The sequence below is a fragment of the Chlorocebus sabaeus genome, chromosome X (assembly GCF_047675955.1).
Source record: "Chlorocebus sabaeus isolate Y175 chromosome X, mChlSab1.0.hap1, whole genome shotgun sequence".
In the NCBI taxonomy this organism is placed as follows: Eukaryota; Metazoa; Chordata; class Mammalia; order Primates; family Cercopithecidae; genus Chlorocebus; species Chlorocebus sabaeus.
Genome location: NC_132933.1, coordinates 777,706 through 798,449, shown reverse-complemented (window position 1 = coordinate 798,449; position 20,744 = coordinate 777,706). Strand labels below are relative to the sequence as shown.

General features: G+C 42.4%; 1 protein-coding gene across 6 annotated transcripts in view; it reads right to left on the bottom strand.

The window, feature by feature from the left end:
- F8 (coagulation factor VIII) overlaps positions 1–20,744 on the bottom strand; it is a 218,915-nt gene that overhangs the window by 184,141 nt on the left and 14,030 nt on the right. For all 6 annotated transcript variants that reach the window (XR_012091877.1, XM_073013275.1, XM_073013274.1 and 3 more), the window contains one exon: positions 1,281–1,402. Coding sequence is in view for 5 of the 6 variants with exons in the window: in XM_073013275.1 (XP_072869376.1) it covers positions 1,281–1,402 (122 nt within the window). In the remaining variant the exon portion in view is untranslated. The remainder of the gene's footprint in view (positions 1–1,280; positions 1,403–20,744) is intronic.

Here is a 20,744-nt window from a genome sequence, read left to right as displayed (position 1 = left end):
CAGTCCAGTCTAATACCAAATTTTTGATGTCTTCTGCAATTGCAAGTCCCCTTCCTTCTGCAGCTACGTTCTGACAGCCCCAGAAATTTGCAATACGTAAAATTAATTTTTTTGGCAGCTTTGCTGCTTTCCCATCTTCCACCCCAACTCACCTTTCTGCCTCTGGACCCTCCACGGTAGGAGCAAGTGGGAAGGACGGCAGGACGGAGGGTGGGGGGAGGTAAAAAAAAATAGGCACAACAACAAACTCTTTCTTGATAATGTGGCATTAGTACTCCCTAGTTGTGACACATACCAAAATTCTGCCTTTCTTTCTTAGGGAACTTATGAGTTCTTTGGAGACCTCTCCCTGCCAACATGGAGACACCCCACTGCACCTGATCTTAGCATGGGATATACCTTCTCCTGCCGGTCACTTGTATCTCTCCTCTCAGATTCTGCTTCTGGCAGTACAAACCACACAGGCTTTTTCTGTTGAGGTTATCTAACCCTGGCAGGAAGACCTCTCAGGCAGAGTCTTTGTAAGACAAGTCCCATTCAGTGACCTTCCTGGCCTTACACCTAACAGTGGTAGTGCAGTTAGCTCCCACTACAGCCCACTCCCCCTGCTATTCCATCAGAAGCCCTTTTGGCCTCTGACCTTGAAAATTTGTCCAGATAAAAACCAGGCAGTAGTCAGTGTCTCCCAAGTTCCATAGGTACCTTGTCCAGTCTTCTAAGTGGTTCTCCCGAGGTCTCCTTGATTATAACTTGACATGAGGGACGGGCCTCCCATCCCCCATGGGGTAAGCAACACATAAAACACCAAAGAGGCTCTCCAAAGAAATATTCAAATCTAAAGTTTTTCATAAGTTCCCAGCCTTTTTTTTAATACAAGGTTGGAGGTGAGTCAGGGGCTAAGGGTTGCAGAACCAATTTTGGACTATTACCTGAACAAGTTCTAAATCGATAGGCTGATACCTCTCTTTAGAATAAGGGGATACTTCCCACCTGTAATTCTCAGCAACAATTCTAGGACAGAAAATATCCTATCATAACATGTTGTTACATATTTTATTTGACATCTAAGTAGAGGTAAGCAGTTGGCATAGACCAAGCAGAGGAAGATGGCCCAGTAAAAAGACAGAAAATGCAGTCAGTGTATTTCCCTATAGGTAGCAGTTAGGGAAACATTCCCTTTGGCAGCTGCACTTTTTAACTGCAACCTCAAGATTGCGGAATCTGTGATAGAAAATAAGATACCCAATTTCATAATTAGCATTCAACATTGTTTTTATTACCCATCCAGGGTGGCCTTGGCTTAGCGATGTTGAAAAGGTGATCCGTGAATTCTACAAACACAGTCTTTTTGTACATGACTGAGGTGTTGAATGGAAAAGATCTTGGCACTCTAGGAGGAAATCTGTGAAGAAAGGAAAAAGTCGTTTATTTTGGTGGACGCTTCAAAAAGCAGCTGGAAGTAATGCTTCCATACTACTCTTTTCTACTATTAACAAGGAGGTAAATTTGAAGTTGTATATAAATCCCTAACATCCATTAAACTGAAACACTGTTTTCACAAGTCAATTGACACATTAGGTGTCATGTGATAAGAATCATAAAATCAGTAACCATACACTGCATCAGCCAAAAATCCTTTGCCAAAGCAATAGCTACTGCATCCTTCAATTTCATCTCTAAAACAGGCTATAACTTTCATCTAAGTACTCTGTATTCAAATTTTGTCAGTATGTACCTAAAATTATACTTCCCTCCTTAGGGATACCAGGAATATCACAGAGAGAATTACCTTTCAGCAGACTATGTATATTGAAACCTACTAGTGCCAGGAGCTGTAATTCAGAATCAGTCCTACGTTAATGCTCACTCTTGTCTCCACTCAGATACTCCCAATTACTCATTTATTCATGAACCAGCTACTGAATCAGAAATTATATAATTACTTATATAAATGTTCCCAAAATGTTATTATTTGCCTCCATTGTCAAAGCCGTTTTAAGTGAAAGCTGGTTCCCAACTTTTCCTCTCTCCCTGTGTGACAGTTTAGCATGTCGGGGGCCTCCTCAGGCCAAATAATCAAAAGGACCAATATGAATCTTGGTGAATAAGGGACACTGGCCCCAAGTGAATTGGTAGAAATTACAAAGTGGTTGAAGGTGACTATCTCCACTCACTAGTTTCATGTGCTGATGAGTTTTGCACACCATGGAGCAGTTCTGCAGCTTTCTCTATGCCATGAAGAGCCTCTCTTCCTGACTTTTATGCTTCTGGACATCTAACTTTTATCTCCCATCGGATTTTACCAATTGGTATCATTTCAACAAGCCAAAGGCACAACACCACGGGCATTTGGGTAATTAAGGCTTAGTCGGAGAAAGCAAGGCTCCTGCCCTGGAAAAAAAGCTTTCATGTATAGATCTGCATTCGCCCTCTACAGATGTACATTGATTCACTTATGAATCACATACTACATGCCACTGTGCCATAACAAAACACATCAGACATAAATATGGAAAAGGAGAGATTTTTAAAGACATACACTTAGATGTGAAGCAGTTGTTTTGAGTCGTGTCTTACTGACTCTCAGGGGCTTTTGAAAAGTGGTAGATGTGAAAGATGGAGAACAGCACAAATAAACGCTCGGTATGGCGGACTACTGAAGAAAGAACCCCAAATATCATCCAGCGAGACACTCCCTCCATTGTCATAAATGATGGCAATAATGATAAAGTGAGGGAAAGGAGAGGGAGTTTCTGATTGTAAGTATTCACATGCTTGGAATAAAAGCCATACCATGCCTCAGATCATCAGGATGGTGAAATGAGTAAGAAGGGGTCTGGGCATTTATCACTTGTTTATTTCTTTCTCAATCTTGTGGTGAAATAACAAAAGTCTCATTTTTCCTTTCAGGAGCAGCCACACTGGAGCCACACTTTCATTCTTGTAAGAAAGTTTGCTTTTTCTTTAGTCAGAATGCTGAGATAGAGAAGGAAAATACAATCTAAAAATGGTGAAAATAGCTAAATTGGTAAATCAGTGACCCATGGGGATTTCAGTTTTAATAATCGTGGTAAAATACACATAAAATTTACTATCTTAATCTTTTTTTTTTTTTTTTTTTTTGACAGGGTCTCACTCGGTCGCTCAGGCTGGAGTGCAGTGGCGAGATCCGCCTCCCAGGTTCGAGCGATCCTCCCGCCTCAGCCGCCAGAGTAGCTGGGACTACAGGCGTGCGCCACCATGCCTAGCTAATTTTTTTGTAGAGACAGGGTTTCACCATGTTGCCCAGGCTGGTGTCAAACTCCTGGGCTCAAGCAATTCACCCTGCTTGGCCTCCCAAAGTGCTGGGATTATAGGCGTGAGGCACCACGCCCAGCCTAACCATGTTTAAATGTACAGTTCAGTAGTATTAAATATTCTGGCCAGGTGTGGTGGCACACACCTGTAATCCCAGTACTTTGGGAGGCCAGGGCAGAAGGATCACTTGAGCCCAGGAGTTCAGTACCAGCCTGGGCAACATAGCAATACCTGGCCTCTACAAATAATAATAATTAGCCAGGCGTGGTGGTGTGCACCTGTGGTCTTAGCTACTTTGGCGCCTGTGGTGGGAGGATCACTTGAGCTCAGATGGTTGAGGCTGCAGTGAGCTATGATCGCAAAACTGTACTCCAGCCTGGGCAACAGAGTGAGATCCCATCTCAAAAAAGAAAACGTGTAATATTCTCCCATTCACCTCCAGAATTAATTTTATGTTGCAAACTGAAACTGTATAAACATTAAATAATAACTCTCACCTCCCCCAGTCTCTGGCATCTACCACTCTACTTTCTGTATGATTGTGACTACTCGAAGTACCCAATATAAGTGGAATCATACAGCATTTGTGTTTTTGTGACTGGCTTATTTCACTTAGCATAATATACTCAAGGTTCATCTATGTCGTAGCATGTGTCAGAATTTCCCTTCTTTTGTAATGCTTTGTGTGTATATACCACATTTAGATTATCCATTCATCTGTCAATAGACACTTGCAGTACTTCCACATTTTAGCTATTGTGAATAATGCTGCTTATGAACATGGATATGATGGTTAATTTTATATGTCAACTTGACTGGGCTAAGACATGCTCAGATACATGGTAAAACAGTATTTCTAGTCTGTGACGATGTTTCCAGAACAGAATAGCATTTGAATTTGTAAAGACGATCACTCTCACCAATGTGGGTGGGCATTATCCATTCCACTGAGGGCCCAAATAGAACAAAAAGACAGAGGAAGGGCAAATTCACTTTCCCTGTTTGAACTGGGACATCTATCCTCTGCCCTTGGACATAAGCATTCTTGGTTCTGCCTTCTGACTCGAACCCTGTATTTTTACCACACACACACACAGACACACACACACATATATATATACACACACACACCCACACACCCACACACACACTCTTGGATCTGTTTCATTGAAGCACCCTAATACAATTGATGTATAAATATCTCTTTAAGACCCCATTTCAGTTCTTTTGCATATATAGCCAGGAGTCGAGTTGCTGGATCATATGGTAATTGTTTAATTTTTTGAGAAACTGCCCTATTGTTTTCCACAGCAGCTGTACCATTTTTACATTCCCAGCAGTGCACAAGGGTTCCAATTTCTCCACATCCTCACCAACACTCATTATTTTCTGTTTTAGTTTTGATAGTAGCCATCCTAATGGGTGTGAGGCGGTATCTCTTTGTAGTTTTGATTTATATTTCTCTAATGATTGGTGATGTTGAGCATCTTTTCATGTACTTATTGGCCATTTGTATATCTTCTTTGGAGGAATGCCTACTCAAGTCCTTTGCCCATTTTTAAATCAGGTTGTCTGCTTTCTTGTTGTTGAGTTTTAGGAGTTCTCCATATATTCTGGATAGTAATTTCTTATATGATTTGCAAAGATTTTCTCCCATTCTATGGGTTGTCTTTTAACTCTGCTGATGGTGTCTTTTGATAAACAAATTTAAAATTTTTTCATGAAGTCCAATTTGTGTTTTTCTTTCATTGCCTATGCCTTTGGTGTCATATCCAAACAGTCATTGCCAAATCCAATGTCACAAAGTTTTGCCCTATGTTTTCTCCTGAGAGTTTTATAATTTTAGGTCTTACATTTAGGTAATGGATCCATTTTGAGTTAATTTTTATATGGTGTTAGATAAGGGTTCAACTTCATTCCTTTTCATGTAGATAACCAGTTTTCCCAGCACTGTTTGTTGAAGACTATTGTATTCCTATTGAATGGTCTTGGCACCCTTGTAGAAGATCATTTGGCCATATACAAAAGGGCTTATTTCTGGACTCCTTATTCTATTCCATTGGTCTATATGTCTATCTTTATGCCAGTACCACACTGTTTTGATTACTGTAGCTTTGTAGCAAGTTTTGAAATCAAGAAATATGAGTCCTTTAACTTTGTTCTTTTTAGAGTTATTTTGGCTATTCAGTGTCCTTTGAGGTTTTTTTTTTTTTTTTGAGACAGAGTCTTGCTCTGTCACCCAGGTTGGAGTGCAATGGCGTGATCTCGGCTCACTGCAAGCTCCACCTCCTGGGTTCATGCCCTTCTCCTGCCTCAGCCTCCTCCCACCACCAAACCCGGCTAATGTTTTGTGTTTTTAGTAGAGACAGGGTTTCACCGTGTTAGCCAGGATGGTTTCGATCTCCTGACCTCGTGATCCACCCGCCTTGGCCTCCGAAAGTGCTAGGATTATGGGCATGAACCACCATGCCCGGCCCCTTGAGATTCTACATGAATTTTTGCATGAGTTTTTCTATTTCTGCAAGAAATGTCACAGGAATTTTGATAGAGATTGCATTAAATCTATAAATTGACATCTTAACAATATTGACACCTTAACAATATTGTCTTCCAATCCATTAACATAGGATGTCTTTCAATTCATTTATGTTTCCTTTAATTTCCTTCAGGAATATTTTGTTGTTTTCATTGCACAAGTGTTTCACCTCCTTGGTTAGGTTAATTCCTAAGTATTTTATTCTTTTATATGCTATTGTAGGTGGAATTATTTCCTTAATTTCCTTTGAAGTGTTCATTTTTGGTGCATATAAATGCAACTGATGTTTTAAATTTTTATTTACTTTTTTTAGGATAGAGGGTCATGGTCTGTCACTGGAGTGCAGTGGCACAATCATAGCTTTACTGCAGCTCAAGTGATCCTCCCACCTTAGCCTCCCAAGTAACTGGGACTACAGACTTGCACCACCACCTCTGGCTAATCTTTTTTAAAATTTTTTGAGACAGGGCCTTGCTATGTTGCCCAGGCTGATCTCCAACTCTTGGCCTCAAACAAACTTCCTGCCTTGACCTCCCAAAGTGCAGGATTACAGGTGTGAGCTACCATGCCCAGCCACAATTTATTTTTTTGTGTTGACTTTGTATCCTGCTACTCTGTTGAATTGATTGACTAGTTCTAACAGTGGTATGTGTGTGTGTGTGTGTATTTCTGTCTGTGTGTGTGACTGTTAGGGTTTTCTACAAAAATGATTACATCATCTGTGAACAGAGATAATTTTGCTTCTTCCTTTCCAGTTTGGATGTATTTTATTTCTTTTTCTTCCCTATATGCTCTGACTAGGACTTCCAGCACTATGTTGAGTAGAAGTGGTGAAAGGGGTCATCCTTGTCTTGTTCTTGATCTTAGAGGAAAAGCTTTCAGTTTTTCACCATTGAGTATGATGTTCGCTGTGGGTTTTTCACATATGGTTCGTACTATGTTGATATAGTTTCCTTTTATTCCTAGTTTGTTGAGTGTTATCATCATGAAAGGGTATTGAATTTTGTCAAAAGATTTTTCTGCATCAATTGAGATAATCACATTTTGTCCTTCGTTCTGTTAATGTAGTGTATCACATTGACTGATTTTTGTATATTAAAACATCCTTGCATTCCAGGAGTAAATCCCATGTAGTCATGCTGCATAATCCTTTTAATATGCTCCTGGACTTGATTTGCTAGTATTTTGTTGAGGATTTTTGCATGATAAGAGATACCGGCCTGTAGTTTTTGTTTGTTTGTTTTGTTTTTGTTTTTGTTTTCTCATAATGTCTCTGTCTGGCTTTGGGATCAGGGTAGTGCTGACCTCATAGAATGAGTTGAGAGATGTTTCCTCTTACATTTTTTGAAAAAGTTTGAGAAGGATTAGTGTGAGTAATTTTTAATTTTGAAAAGGCAACATACTTAAAAAGTAGACAATCAGACTTCTGGTTTCCAGTCTGGCACGTAAGAAGCTTAGAAGGTGCTACTCCGTCTTAACAAGTAAAAAGCTGAATAAACTGAAAAATCAACAACTCTTCTTCAGATAAGCCAGAGAAGTGAGGTCACAGGTCAATCTGCTGCCCCCACACATTGGAAAGACAGGTGAATACAGAGAATCACAACTTACTGAAGCCAAAACCTAAGCACAGAAACTTCCATGGGAACCAGCATCAGGGTAGGAAAACCTGAACTGTAATTGACAAATTGCTGCAAGCTCAGTGTGGACAAGTCTGAGAGTTTAAAACTCCATTGGGGAGGGGGGCGGGCATGGTGGCTCATGCCTGTAATCCCAGCACTTTGGGAGGCAGCTCAATCACTTGAGGTCAGGAGTTCGAGACCAGCCTGGCCAACATGGTGATACCCTTTTGTCTCCACCAAAAGTACAAAAATTAGTGGGGAGTGGTGGCATGTGTTTATAATCCCAGCTATTTGGGAGTCTGAGGCAGGAGAATTGCTTGAGCCTGGGAGGCAGAGGTTGTAGTGAGCTGAGATCACACAACTGCACTCCAGCCTGGGTGACAGAGCAAGAATCCATTTAAAAAAAGAAAGAAAGAAAGAAAAGGTTCCAAGATGGCCAAATAGGAACAGCTCCTGGCTACAGCTCCCAGTGTGAGCAACATAGAAGACAGGCGATTTCTGCATTTCCAACTGAGGTACCAGGTTCATCTCACTGGGGTGTGTCAGACAGTGGGTGCAGGACAGTGGGTGCAGCCCAACGAGTGAGAGCCGAAGCAGGGCAAGGCATAGCCTCACCCAGCAACCGCAAGGGGGAAGGGAATTCCCTTTCCTAGCCAAGGGAAACCGTGACACACAGCACCTGGAAAATCGGGTCACTCCCACCCTAATACTGTGCTTTTCCAAGGGTCTTAGCAAATGGCACACCAGGAGATTATATCCTGTGCCTGGCTCGGAGGGTCCCATGCCCATGGAGCCTCCCTCATTGCTAGCACAGCAGTCTGAGATCTAACAGCAAGGTGGCAGGGATGTTGGGGGAGGGGTGCCCGCCATTTCTGAGGCTTAAGTAGGTAAATAAAGTGGCCTGGAAGCTCGATCTGGGTGGAGCCCACCACAGCTCAAGGAGGCCTGCCTGCCTCTGTAGTCTCCATCTCTGGGGACAGGGCATAGCCAAACAAAAGGCAGCAGAAACCTCTGCAGATGTAAATGTCCCTGTCTAACAGCTTTGAAGAGAGTAGCGGTTCTCCCAGCACAGAGTTTGAGATCTGAGAATGGACAGACTGCCTGCTCAAGTGGGTCCCTGACACCCAAGTAGCCTAACTGGGAGACACCCCCAATTAGGGGCAGACGGACACAACACACCTCAAATGGCCGGATACCCCTCTGAGATGAAGCTTCCAGAGGAACAATCAGGCAGCAACAATTGCTGTTCAGCAATATTCACTCTTCTGCAGCCTCCACTGATACCCAGGCAAACAGGGTCTGGAGTGGACCTCAAGAAAACTCCAACAGACCTGCAGCTGAGGGTCCTGACTGTTAGAAGGAAAACTATCAAACAGAAAGGACACCTACACCAAAACCCCATCTGTATGTCACCATCATCAAAGACCAAAGGCAGATAAAACCACAAAGATAGGGAAAAAGCAGTGCAGAAAAGCCCAAAATTCTAAAAATCAGAGTGCCTCTGTCCCTCCAAAGGAATGCCGCTCCTCGCCAGCAACGGAACAAAGCTGGATGGAGAATGACTTTGACCAGTTGAGAGAAGAAAGCTTCAGACAATCAAACTTCTCCGAGCTAAAGGAGGAAGTTCAAACCCATTGCAAAGAAGCTAAAAACCTTGAAAAAAGATTAGATAAATGGCTAACTAGAATAACCAATGTAGAGAAGTCCTTAAATGACCTGATAGAGCTGAAAACCATGGCATGAGAACTACGTGACAAATGCACAAGCTTCAGTAACCAATGCTAGGAAGAAACTGCGTCAACTAACAAGCAAAATAACCAGCTAACATCATATGATGGGACAAAATTCAGACATAACAATATTAAACTTAAAAGTAAATGGGCTAAATGCTCCAATTAAAAGACACAGACTGGTAAATTGGATAAAGAATCAAGACCCATCAGTGTGCTGTATTCAGGAGACCCATCTCACATGCAGAGACACACATAGGCTCAAGGGATAGAGGAAGATCTACCAAGCAAATGGAAAACAAAAAAAGGCACAGGTTGCAATCCTAGTCTCTGATAAAACAGACTTTAAACCAACAAAGATCAAAAGAGACAAAGAAGGCCATTACATAAGGGTAAAGGGATCAATTTCACAAGAAGAGCTAACTATCCTAAATATATATGCACCCAATACAGGAGCACCCCGATTCATAAAGCAAGTCCTTAGAGACTTACAAAGCGACTTAGACTCCCACACAATAATAAGGGGAGACTTTAACACCCCACTGTTAACATTAGACAGATCAACGAGACAGAACGTTAATAAGGATATCCAGGAATTGAACTCAGCTCTGCACCAAGCAGACCTAATAGACATCTACAGAACTCTCCACCCCAAATCAACAGAACATACATTCTTCTCAGCACCACATCGCACTTATTCCAAAATTGACCACATAGTTGGAAGTAAAGCACTCCTCAGCAAATGTAAAAGAACAGAAATTATAACTAACTATCTCTCAGGCCACAGTGCAATCAAACTAGAACTCAGGATTTAAAAACTCACTCAAAACCACTCAACTACATGGAAACTGAACAAACTGCTCCTGAATTGACTACTGGTTACATAACAAAATGAAGGCAGAAATAAAGATGTTCTTTGAAACCAATGAGAACAAAGATGCAACATACCAGAATCTCTGGGACACACTTAAAGCAATGTGTAGAGGGAAATTTATAGCACTAAACGCCCACAAGAGAAAGCAGGAAAGATCTAAAACTGACACCCTAACATCACAATTGAAAGAACTAGGGAAGCAAGAGCAAACACATTCAAAAGCTAGCAGAAGGCAAGAAATAACTAAGATCAGAGCAGAACTGAAGGAGATAAAGACACAAAAACTCTTCAAAAAAATCAATGAATCCAGGAGCTGGTGTTTTGAAAAGATCAACAAAATTGATAGACCGCTAGCAAGACTAATAAAGAAGAAAAGAGAGAAGAATCAAATAGACACAAAAAAAAATGATAATAAAAAATGATAAACGGGATATCACCACCAACCCCTAAGAAATACAAACTACCATCAGAGAATACTATAAACACCTCTACACAAATAAACTAGAAAACCTAGAAGAAATGGATAAATTCCTGGACACTTACACTCTCCCAAGACTAAACCAGGAAGAAGTTGAATCCCTGAATAGACCAATAATAGGCTTTGAAATTGAGGCAATAATTAATAGTCTACCAACCAAAAAAAGTCCAGGACCAGACAGATTCACAGCCGAATTCTACCAGAGGTACAAGGAGGAGCTGGTACCATTCCTTCTGAAACTATTCCAATCAATAGAAAAAGAGGGAATCCTCCCTAACTCATTTTATGAGGCCAACATCATCCTGATACCAAAGTCTGGCAAAGATAAAACAAAAAAGAGAATATCCCTGATGATCATTGATGCAAAAATCCTCAATAAAATACTGGCAAACCGAATCCAGCAGCACATCAAAAAGCTTATCCACCATGATCAAGTGGGCTTCATCTCTGGGATGCAAGGCTGGTTCAACGTATGCAAATCAATAAACATAATGCAGCATAAACAGAACCAAAGACAAAAACCACATGATTATCTCAATAGATGCAGAAAAGGCCTTTGAAAAAATTCAACAGGTCTTCATGCTAAAAACTCTCAATAAATTTGGTATTGATGGAACGTATCTCAAAATAATAAGAGCTATTTATGACAAACACACAGCCAGTATCATACTGAATGGGCAAAAACTGGAAGCATTCCCTTTGAAAACTGGCACAAGACAGGGATGCCCTCTCTCACCACTCCTATTCAACATAGTGTTGGAAGTTCTGCCCAGGGCAATCAGGCAGGAGAAATAAATAAAGAATATTCAATTAGGAAAAGAGGAAGTCAAATTGCCCCTGTTTGCAGATGACATGATTGTATATTTACAATCGTCTCAGTCCAAAATCTCCTTAATCTGATAAGCAACTTCAGCAAAGTCTCAGGATACAAAATCAATGTGCAAAAGTCACAAGCATTCTTATACACCAATAACAGACAAACAGAGAGTCAAATCATGAGTGAACTCCCATTCACAATTGCTTCAATGAGAATAAAATACTAGGAATCCAACTTACAAGGGATGTGAAGGACCTCTTCAAGGAGAACTACAAACCCCTGCTCAATGAAATAAAAGAGGGCACAAAAAAATGGAAGAACATTCCATGCTCATGAATAGGAAGAATCAATATTGTGATAATGGCCATACTGCCCAAGGTAATTTATAGATTCAATGCCATCCCCATTAAGCTACCAATGACTTTCTTCACATAATTGGAAAAAACTACTTTAAAGTTCATATGGAACCAAAAAAGAGCCTACATTGCCAAGACAATCCTAATCCAAAAGAATAAAGCTGGAGTTATCACGCTACCTGACTTCAAACTACACTATAAGGCTACAGTAATCAAAACAGCATGGTACTGGTACCAAAACAGAGATATAGACCAATGGAACAGAACAGAGCCCTCAGAAATAATACCACACATCTACAGTCATCTGATCTTTGACAAACCTGACAAAAACAAGAAATGGGGAAAGGATTTCCTATTTAATAAATGGTGCTGGGAAAACTGGCTAGTCATATGTAGACAGCTCAAATTGGATCCCTTCTTTACACCTTATACAAAAATTAATTCAAGATGGATTAGAGACTTAAATGTTAGACCTAAAACCATAAAAACCCTAGAAGAAAACCTAGGCAATATACCATTCAGGACATAGGCATGGGCAAGGACTTCATGTCTAAAACACCAAAAGCAATGGCAACAAAACCCAAAATTGACAAATGGGATCTAATTAAAGAGCTTCTGCACAGCAAAAGAAACTACCATCAGAGTGAGCAGGCAACCTACAGAATGGGAGAAAATTTTTGCAATCTACTCATCTGACAAAGGGCTAATATCCAGAACCTACAAAGAACTCAAATAAATTTACAAGAAAAAAACAACCCCATCAAAAAGTGGGCAAAGGATATGAACAGACACTTCTCAAAAGAAGACATTTATGCAGCCAACAGACACATAAAAAAATGCTCACATCACTGGTCATTAGAGAAATGCAAATCAAAACCACAATGAGATACCATCTCACACCAGTTAGAATGGCAATCATTAAAAAGTCAGGAAACAACAGGTGCTGGAGAGGATGTGGAGAAATAGGAACACTGTTGGTGGGACTGTAAACCAGTTCAAGCATTGTGGAAGACAGTGTGGCGATTCCTCAAGGATCTAGAACTAGAAATACCATTTGACCCAGCCATCCCATTACTGGGTATATAACCAAAGGATTATAAATCATGCTGCTATAAAAACACATGCACACGTATGTTTATTGCGGCACTATTCACAATAGCAAAGACTTGGAACCAGCCCAAATGTCCATCAATGATAGACTGGATTAAGAAAATGTGGCACATATACACCATGGAATACTATGCAGCCATAAAAAAGGATGAGTTCATGTCCTTTGTAGGGAGGGACATGGATGCAGCTGGAAACCATCATTCTCAGCAAACTATCACAAGGACAGAAAACCAAACACCACATGTTCTCACTCATAGGCGGGAATTGAACAATGAGATCACTTGGACATAGGAAGGGGAACATCACACACCAGGGCCTGTTGTGGGGTGGGGAGAGGGGGGAGGGATAGCATTAGGAGATATACCTAATGTAAATGACAAGTTAATGGGTGCAGCACACCAACATGGCACATGTATACATATATAACAAACCTGCACGTTGTGCACATATACCCTAGAGCTTAAAGTATAATTTAAAAAAAAAGAAAAGAAAGAAAGAAAAAAACTAGAAAAATGCACAGGGAATCCATAACAGTGGTTATATTTTGGGATCTGACAACATAACAATAGGAACAGGAGCTGGGAGGAGCTTATCACTAGATACCTTCTGTATGTTTTTCTATTTTTAAACCATGGAAGTGTATTACCTATTCAATAACTAAACCAGCTGCTATGGACTGAAAAAAAAAAAAACCCTCAGGGGACCCAGTAATAGATGGGTTCCCATGCTGCTGTGAGTTTTACCTCTAGGAGCTCTACCAGGTCCTCATAATAAATATTGAAGAAAAATCCCTGTGTTTCTGGCAGCAACAAGGGAGAAGTAACCATTTGAAATATGCCAAAACATTCTGCTCTTATATCAGAGCCTAACCTACTTAGGGAAAAGCAAATATCCAACTCCATCCCCTTCTAGCTATCTTGTACAACCTACGGGGGTTTGGGAAATCAGAGAAGCACCGATGAAGGGCATAGTTCAGGGGCACAGGCTCACCCAAAGACTGAAACCTAATCTATAGGACTATAGAACGCTTTCCCTCCCACTACAATAACACCACATCACTACAGGCCTATTTACTGAAGTTCCTCTTACCCAGCACATCATGTCCACCTTTTAACAAGAAATGACATGGCATACTAAAGGGCAAAACCTACAAAATTTGAAGAGACTGAACAAGCAAGCATCAGAACCAGAGTCAAATATGGCAGGAATGTCATAATTATCAGAGCAGGAATTTTTTAAACTATGATTAATATGCTAAGAGTTTTAATGTAAACAGTAGACAATGTGCAATGACAGATGTATATTGTAAGCAAAAAGATGGAAATTCTAAGAATAAAAAAGAAAGGCTACAGATCAAAAACACTGTAACAGAGATGAAGAATGTCTCTGATGGGCTCATTGGTAGACAAGACATGACTGAGGAAAGAATCTCTGAGCTTGAGGATATGACAATACAAACTTCCAAAACTGAAAAGCAAAGAGAATAAGACTGAAAAAACAAAAACAAAAACAAAAACACACCAAAAAAAAAAAAAAAAAAAAAAAAAACCACGGCAGAGGCTCTGCATGGGTCCAGAATGTCCAAAAACTGTGGAACAGCAACTACAAAAGTTGTAACATACACATGTTACAAACGGAAATGCCAGAAGAATAATGCAGAAATGAATATAAGCAAATTTTTAAAGCAGTAATGACTGAGAATTTCCCCCAAATTAATGGCAGACACAAGACACCATACCACAGATTCAGGAAGCTCAGAGAATACCAAAGAAGATGGATGCAGCTGGGCACAGTGGCTCACGTCTGTAATCTCAGCACTTTGGGAGGCCGAGGTGGGTGGATCACGAGGTCAGGAGATCGAGACCATCCTGGCTAACACAGTGAAACCCCGTCTCTACTAAAAAATCCAAAAAAAGTTAGCCGGACGTGGTAGCAGGTGCCTGTAGTCCCAGCTATTTGGGAGGCTGAGGCAGGAGAATGGTGTGAACCCAGAAGACGGAGATTGCAGTGAGCCGAGTTCGTGCCACTGCACTCCAGCCTGGGCGAGAGAGTGAGGCTCCGTCTCAAAAAAAAAAAAAAAAAAAAAAAAAGATGGATGCAAATGAACAAACAAATAAAAAACCCCTACACCTAGGCATATTACATTCGAGAAAATCAAAGACAAAACATGTTGTAAGAAACCAGATGGGGAAAAATACTTTATCTATAGAGAAGCAAAGATAAAAATTACATCCAACTTCGCCTCAGAAACCGTAAAAACAAAGAGAGTGCAGTGACACATTAAAGTGTTGAGGGAAAGAAAAAAACAACCAACCTAACATTCTGAACTCTGTGAAAGTATCCTTCAAAAATGAAGGAGAAATAAAAACTTTCTCAGACAACAAAAATTGAAGGAATTTATTGCCAGTAGACCTGCCTTTCAATAAATATCCAAAGAAGTTGTTCAGAGAGAAGCAAATTGAATCTACAAAGGACATGCATTACAGAATGAATAAAGAACATCAGCCACAGAAACAGCACTAAACAACCAAGTAGACTGAATGATTTAGCCACTTGATGCTCACCAGCCTCTGCTGTTGGTGCCCCAATTATTGCAAAATGGATGTATGAATGGAGGAGCCATGGCAGAGGCTATGCATGGGCCCAACATCATGGACTCATCAATACAGATCTAGCTACTGATGTTAATATTCAACTTGTCAGTAACAGAGACCAAAGCTGAGACTCTGATATGTCACCATTTCTCAAGAAAATCATTCAGTCGCTTGGTGAGCCTCAGTAAACACCACCATTCAAGGCCTCACAGAATATTTCATCTTACATAACATTGCATCAGACCAAGAGAACTACTTTACAGCAAGAAGATACATGACCATAGAATCCACTACCCAGAAGCTACCCACCTGATAGAGTAGTAGGACAGCTTGTTGAAGGCACAGCTGAGGCACTAGCTTAGACATAATACCCTTAAGAATAAGGCACCATCCTCCAGGATGCAGTATATACTCTACATCAACGGCCATCATTTAGTGCCATGTGTTCCTAAGTAAAATATATGGTTTTGGGAAACAAGGACTGGAAGTAGGACCAGCCTCACACTACCATCACTCCCAGTCACCCAATTAGGGAAACTATGCCTCTTATCCCAACTCTGGGCTCTGAGAGTTTAGAAGTACTGGTTCTTAAAAGGGGAATACGTCCACCAATGGACACATCAAGAGTCTCATTAAACTTGAAACTATGGTTTCCATCATATTACTTCAGATCACTATTAAGAGACCAAGAGGTAAGGAAAAGAGTCACTATTCTGGCAAGAGTAACCAACCCTGATCATCAGGAGGAAGGGCTGACATTACACAATGGAGACAGAGGAGAATATATTTGGCAGCCAGGTCATCTGCTTGGGTATCTCTTAGTATTCCCTTGTTCAATGTTGATGATAAATGGACAAGTACAGCCATGGCTTACAAAAGGCATGATGACCAGGTACCTTATCTGGTAACCCATTTGGACCAGCAGAAGTACATATTGAGAGGGTGGTGGGGGGAGGGATCTAGAATGGGGAGTAGAAGGGGAAGATGATGAGTACCAGTTGCAGACTCAAGAAAAGCTAAAGCAGCAGGAGTTGTGCTCTGTTCCAAACCTTTCTCTTTTGTTTCCCCAGGAAATGGAGTCCATCAGAATCCTGAAGGAACCATTCCAGAACTTATGAAGCAAATGAATCTGAGCAGCAGAAAGGGTGGACCATAGTGGAGGCTGGTGTCCAGATTCACCGCTTCAGGACTAAAGCACTTATTCCCTAAGCTGCTGGGTGTGCTGACAGCCAACAACTCTAATCTGAATTCCTCTCCGGGAACCAATTTTGGCTGAAGTCAGTGACCACACCCAAACTTATGCCTTATTCCTGGAAAATGTGTGACTATATAGGTTCAGACAACTTGCCTCAATAGAGAACATCTCTGCAGAGCCATCCTAGCTTGAGCTGCCTGTGGGATTGACCTTTGTTCAGACTGTATCACCTCAACTTCTTTTACCCAATGCTGCTTCCTTCACTCCCCCATGGGTGTTGATTCAGAGGATCCCCCTCCTATAAACTTTCTGTATGCAAGAAAAAAAAGAAAGAAAAAGGAGAAAGAAGCTGACAATAATTTTTATTCGTGTGTTTAAAAAGTTGTAAAATCGCCCAAGGAAGCACGTAAGTTGTCAGCATTTGATCAATGTTGGAAACATCTTATTCCGTCTGATTTGCTTTGGGACAATTCACTGCCAGCTATAAATTTGTGGAAACACTGCCACACAATCTTAGCAGACAAGATTGGCAGAAAATCGCTTAGAAACACTGAAAACATGTGACAAAGGGCTTTCCGTGAAAAGGGTGGATGTGAAGCAGTAAGGACCCCCTTCGTGAAGCACGCAGTCACCGTCCAGCCACCAGAACCACAGGAACGAGGTGGTAACTGAGGGAAAACACATCTAGGCACACGTCACGGTGGCACCTTCCAGCAAGTCCCCAGGGTTGTGCCCCTGGAGCTCTGACAAAGAGTGTGGCCCGGAAATGTTATGTTTGGACTGCGAGTTTTGGTGAAAAATAACAATGCATCAGGTTGCAGACAAAGCAGACCCTGCTATGTGCGTTTATGGGAGCCACGCCCAACAGGAACCACAGGGAATGATCCAGAGGAGAGCGATGGACAGACACAAAGAGACACACCAGAGAGAGGCTCTCAGGAGGAGGCTCTGTGGCCTCCAGACCATGTCAAAGCCAAAGCAGAAAGGATGAACTGAGGAAAGGTGGAAAATTTCCTCTTAAGGAAGGTAAAATCCAGAAGGGATCCCTAAAATGGTGAGCAGTTTAAACCTAGCAGTTTTGCATTAATTCACATAAAGTGTAATGAAAACTGTTAAGACACACAAGGAGAGACTGGCCAATCTACAGTCACAGAGGAAAACCCTTCACACCCCTTCACAGGATCTCGCAGCAGATTGGCTGAAAAGTATCCTTGAAACTGCAAACCTCTCTCAAGGAGACCCACTGAGTTGGGCAAAGGTAGGGCTGACTTAATTCTCGCCTCCCTGCTCTCCCACATAGCCCTGCATTTCACTCCATTCCAGGGTTTCTGGGACACCCGAGAAAGCGTGTAGTCCAGGGAGCACGTCTGCCAACTGAAGGCCTTGACAAATGACTTTCTGTACTGGCTAAGGCCAGGGCCCAGCGTACTGATAAGGAAGCTCTTCCAGAAAAAAGTTGGGACAAAAAGCATATTAGTGAGTGGACACAAACTAGAAAAGTCTTCACGTAATACGTTAATGCCAACAGAAAGCATCCACCATGAAGGAAGCACTAACCAACAACACAGATAAAAATGACTCTGGCAATTAACATCAGCCAGCCTCTGCATAGGCCATCCCAGCACTGGCAAGATGTGAGCTAAGTGGCTATAGCAGCAGGGAGAGAATTTATGCACGGACCCAAAAGTGTGGCTTCCCACTGACTAAAACTGATTTAGCTACTGTTGCCACCAAAGTCCAACCTGCCAGCAACAAAAACCAATGCTGAGCTCCCAATATGCCATATTGGGCCCAACCCCTGGGCCGCTGACCCATACTAGTCCATGGTCTGTTAGGAATGGGGCCACATAGCAGGAGGTGAGCAACAGGCAGGGAGCAAAGCTTCATCTGTATTTACAGCGGCTCCCGATCACTTGCATTAGCGACTGGGCTCTGCCTCCTGTGAGATCAGCTGCCGCATGAGATTCTCATAGGAGTGCGAATGCTACTGTGAACTGCATATGCAAGGGATCTAGGTTTTGTGCTCCTTATGAGAACCTAACTGATGCCTGATGATCTGAGGTGGACAGTTTCATCCCGTAACCATTCCCAACCTCCCCACAGTCTCTGGAAAAATTGTCTTCTTCCACAAAACCAGTCCCTGGTGCCAAAAAGGTTGGGGACTGCTGCAATATGGTATTGTCCATCACAGAGACAAACCAGCTTTTCGGTGGCCAGACACACTGGACTCTTTCCCTCCTAGAAAGGACAGGACTTCATTGACATACCTAATCTTGGCATAGCTTAGCCTTTCCTCCCTGCAGGGCCTTAGCCAGCACCACTATCTGAAATCTTATAGAGGATTGGATTCACTGATGTGGAATTCCATATAACACCGTGTAGACCTGGGGAATCACTGTACGGCAAAAGAGATGAGGGAGTGGGTCCTCAACCAGGCACAGGTAAAACTCCAGCTTGGAGGCAGGTCTCTGTGAGGATGGAGGGCCAGCCTCCAAGGTGCTGTATATGTATGAATTCAAAGATGATTCTGTGTCCCCAGTAAGAAGATTACATAGGGTTTGGGTATCAAAGAGTGGCAGCAAAAGAACTCTGATTACCACCATCCCTAATGAGCCACGTAGGGAGTCTGTGCCGCCCCTCCCTGCAGCTCTGGGACCGGCGGTTTAGAAGGCCGCCGCAGCAGAAAGGCAAGAGTGTAGGGCGGGGAGCCACCTGGCCCCGCTGGGCTAACCCAGGGCAATGCAGAGCAATGGCGGGGAGAGGGGGCGAGGGGGAAGAATGGCAGGGGCTGGGGGTGCCATCACGCCCAGGGCGCGGGCAGGAGCGTGCAGCTGAGCCCTGAACCCACGACGACCTGGAGCTGAGCAGCACCGAGGGTGAGGGGCGCCCAGATGGCAGCCTAGGAGAGAACTCCCCAGTCCCAGCCGCTGGATGTGGGAAGTCAGCCTTCACCTCCGCTGAGATGTGCGCCGGGACTGCCCCAGAGGAATGTTGCCTGTGGGGGCCACACACCTTCCTTCCCAAGACAGACCACGCCCCTCTACCAGGGCATGCCCCGCCCATTTCCAGGACAGGCCCCACCCCCTCTCTGGGCAGACCACGCCTCTTCCCAGGGCCGACTCTGCCCTGTCCCAGGATGGACAGTACTTCATGAGTGCTCAGTGCAGGGACACAGAGGCCTGGACATGTTGGTCCAACCTGGAAGGTTCATTCCAGCTCCAGAGCTCCCTGTAAGGTCCAACAAGGCTGTCCTGGAGCCTACCCGGCAGCGTGCTTCTCCCTCTGCCTATCCCTGATTCCTCAGGTGTTGATCCCAAGAACACTCCAAATAAAATTCCTGCATGTTAATCTTCACCTCAGAGTCTACATCTAGGGAACACAACCTGTAACATTAATTTATACTTTAATGTCATCTACCTCTAAACATTTCCACGGCACTAGTCTTAACATAAGCCTATGTAGTTTTTAGTCATTTAACATTATTATGCCCTTTCACATTCACCAACTCATCCCTAGTTTGCTACCTTTCTCCTTTTTCCACATTATATCCTTGGTTCCACTGAGTCTATCCTACCCCCTCTCTGTGCAGTTTCCATTGGTTTCTAAGGTATTTCAACATAAGTTACCACAGTGCTTTCACTTTAAATGTTTCTGATTAAAGGCCAGACGCAATGGCTCACATCTGTAAACCTAGCACTTTGGAAGGCCAAGGCAGGAGTATCACCTGAGATCAGGAGTTCGACACCAGCCTGAGCAACATGATGAAACCCTGTCTACTAAAAATACAAAAATCAGCCAGGCGTGGTGGGGCGTGCCTGTAATCCCAGCTACTCAGGAGGCTGAGGCAGGAGAATTGCTTGAACCCGGAAGGCAGAGGTTGCAGTCAGCCAAGATCACACCACTGCACTCCAGCCTGGGGGACAGAATGAGACTCTGTCTCAAAAAAATAATAAATGAATGAATGAATAAATAAATAAATAAAATGCTTCTGACTAAAATGAAGATATAAGACACATATAAAATATGTTCTAGAGCAAGAGATTGGAAGATCAGAAAGGGAACAGGATCAAGAGCACACAGAAACACTTTTTCCCTCTCTGAGGGAAGAGTGAAAACACATAATTGATAGAGAAACAAG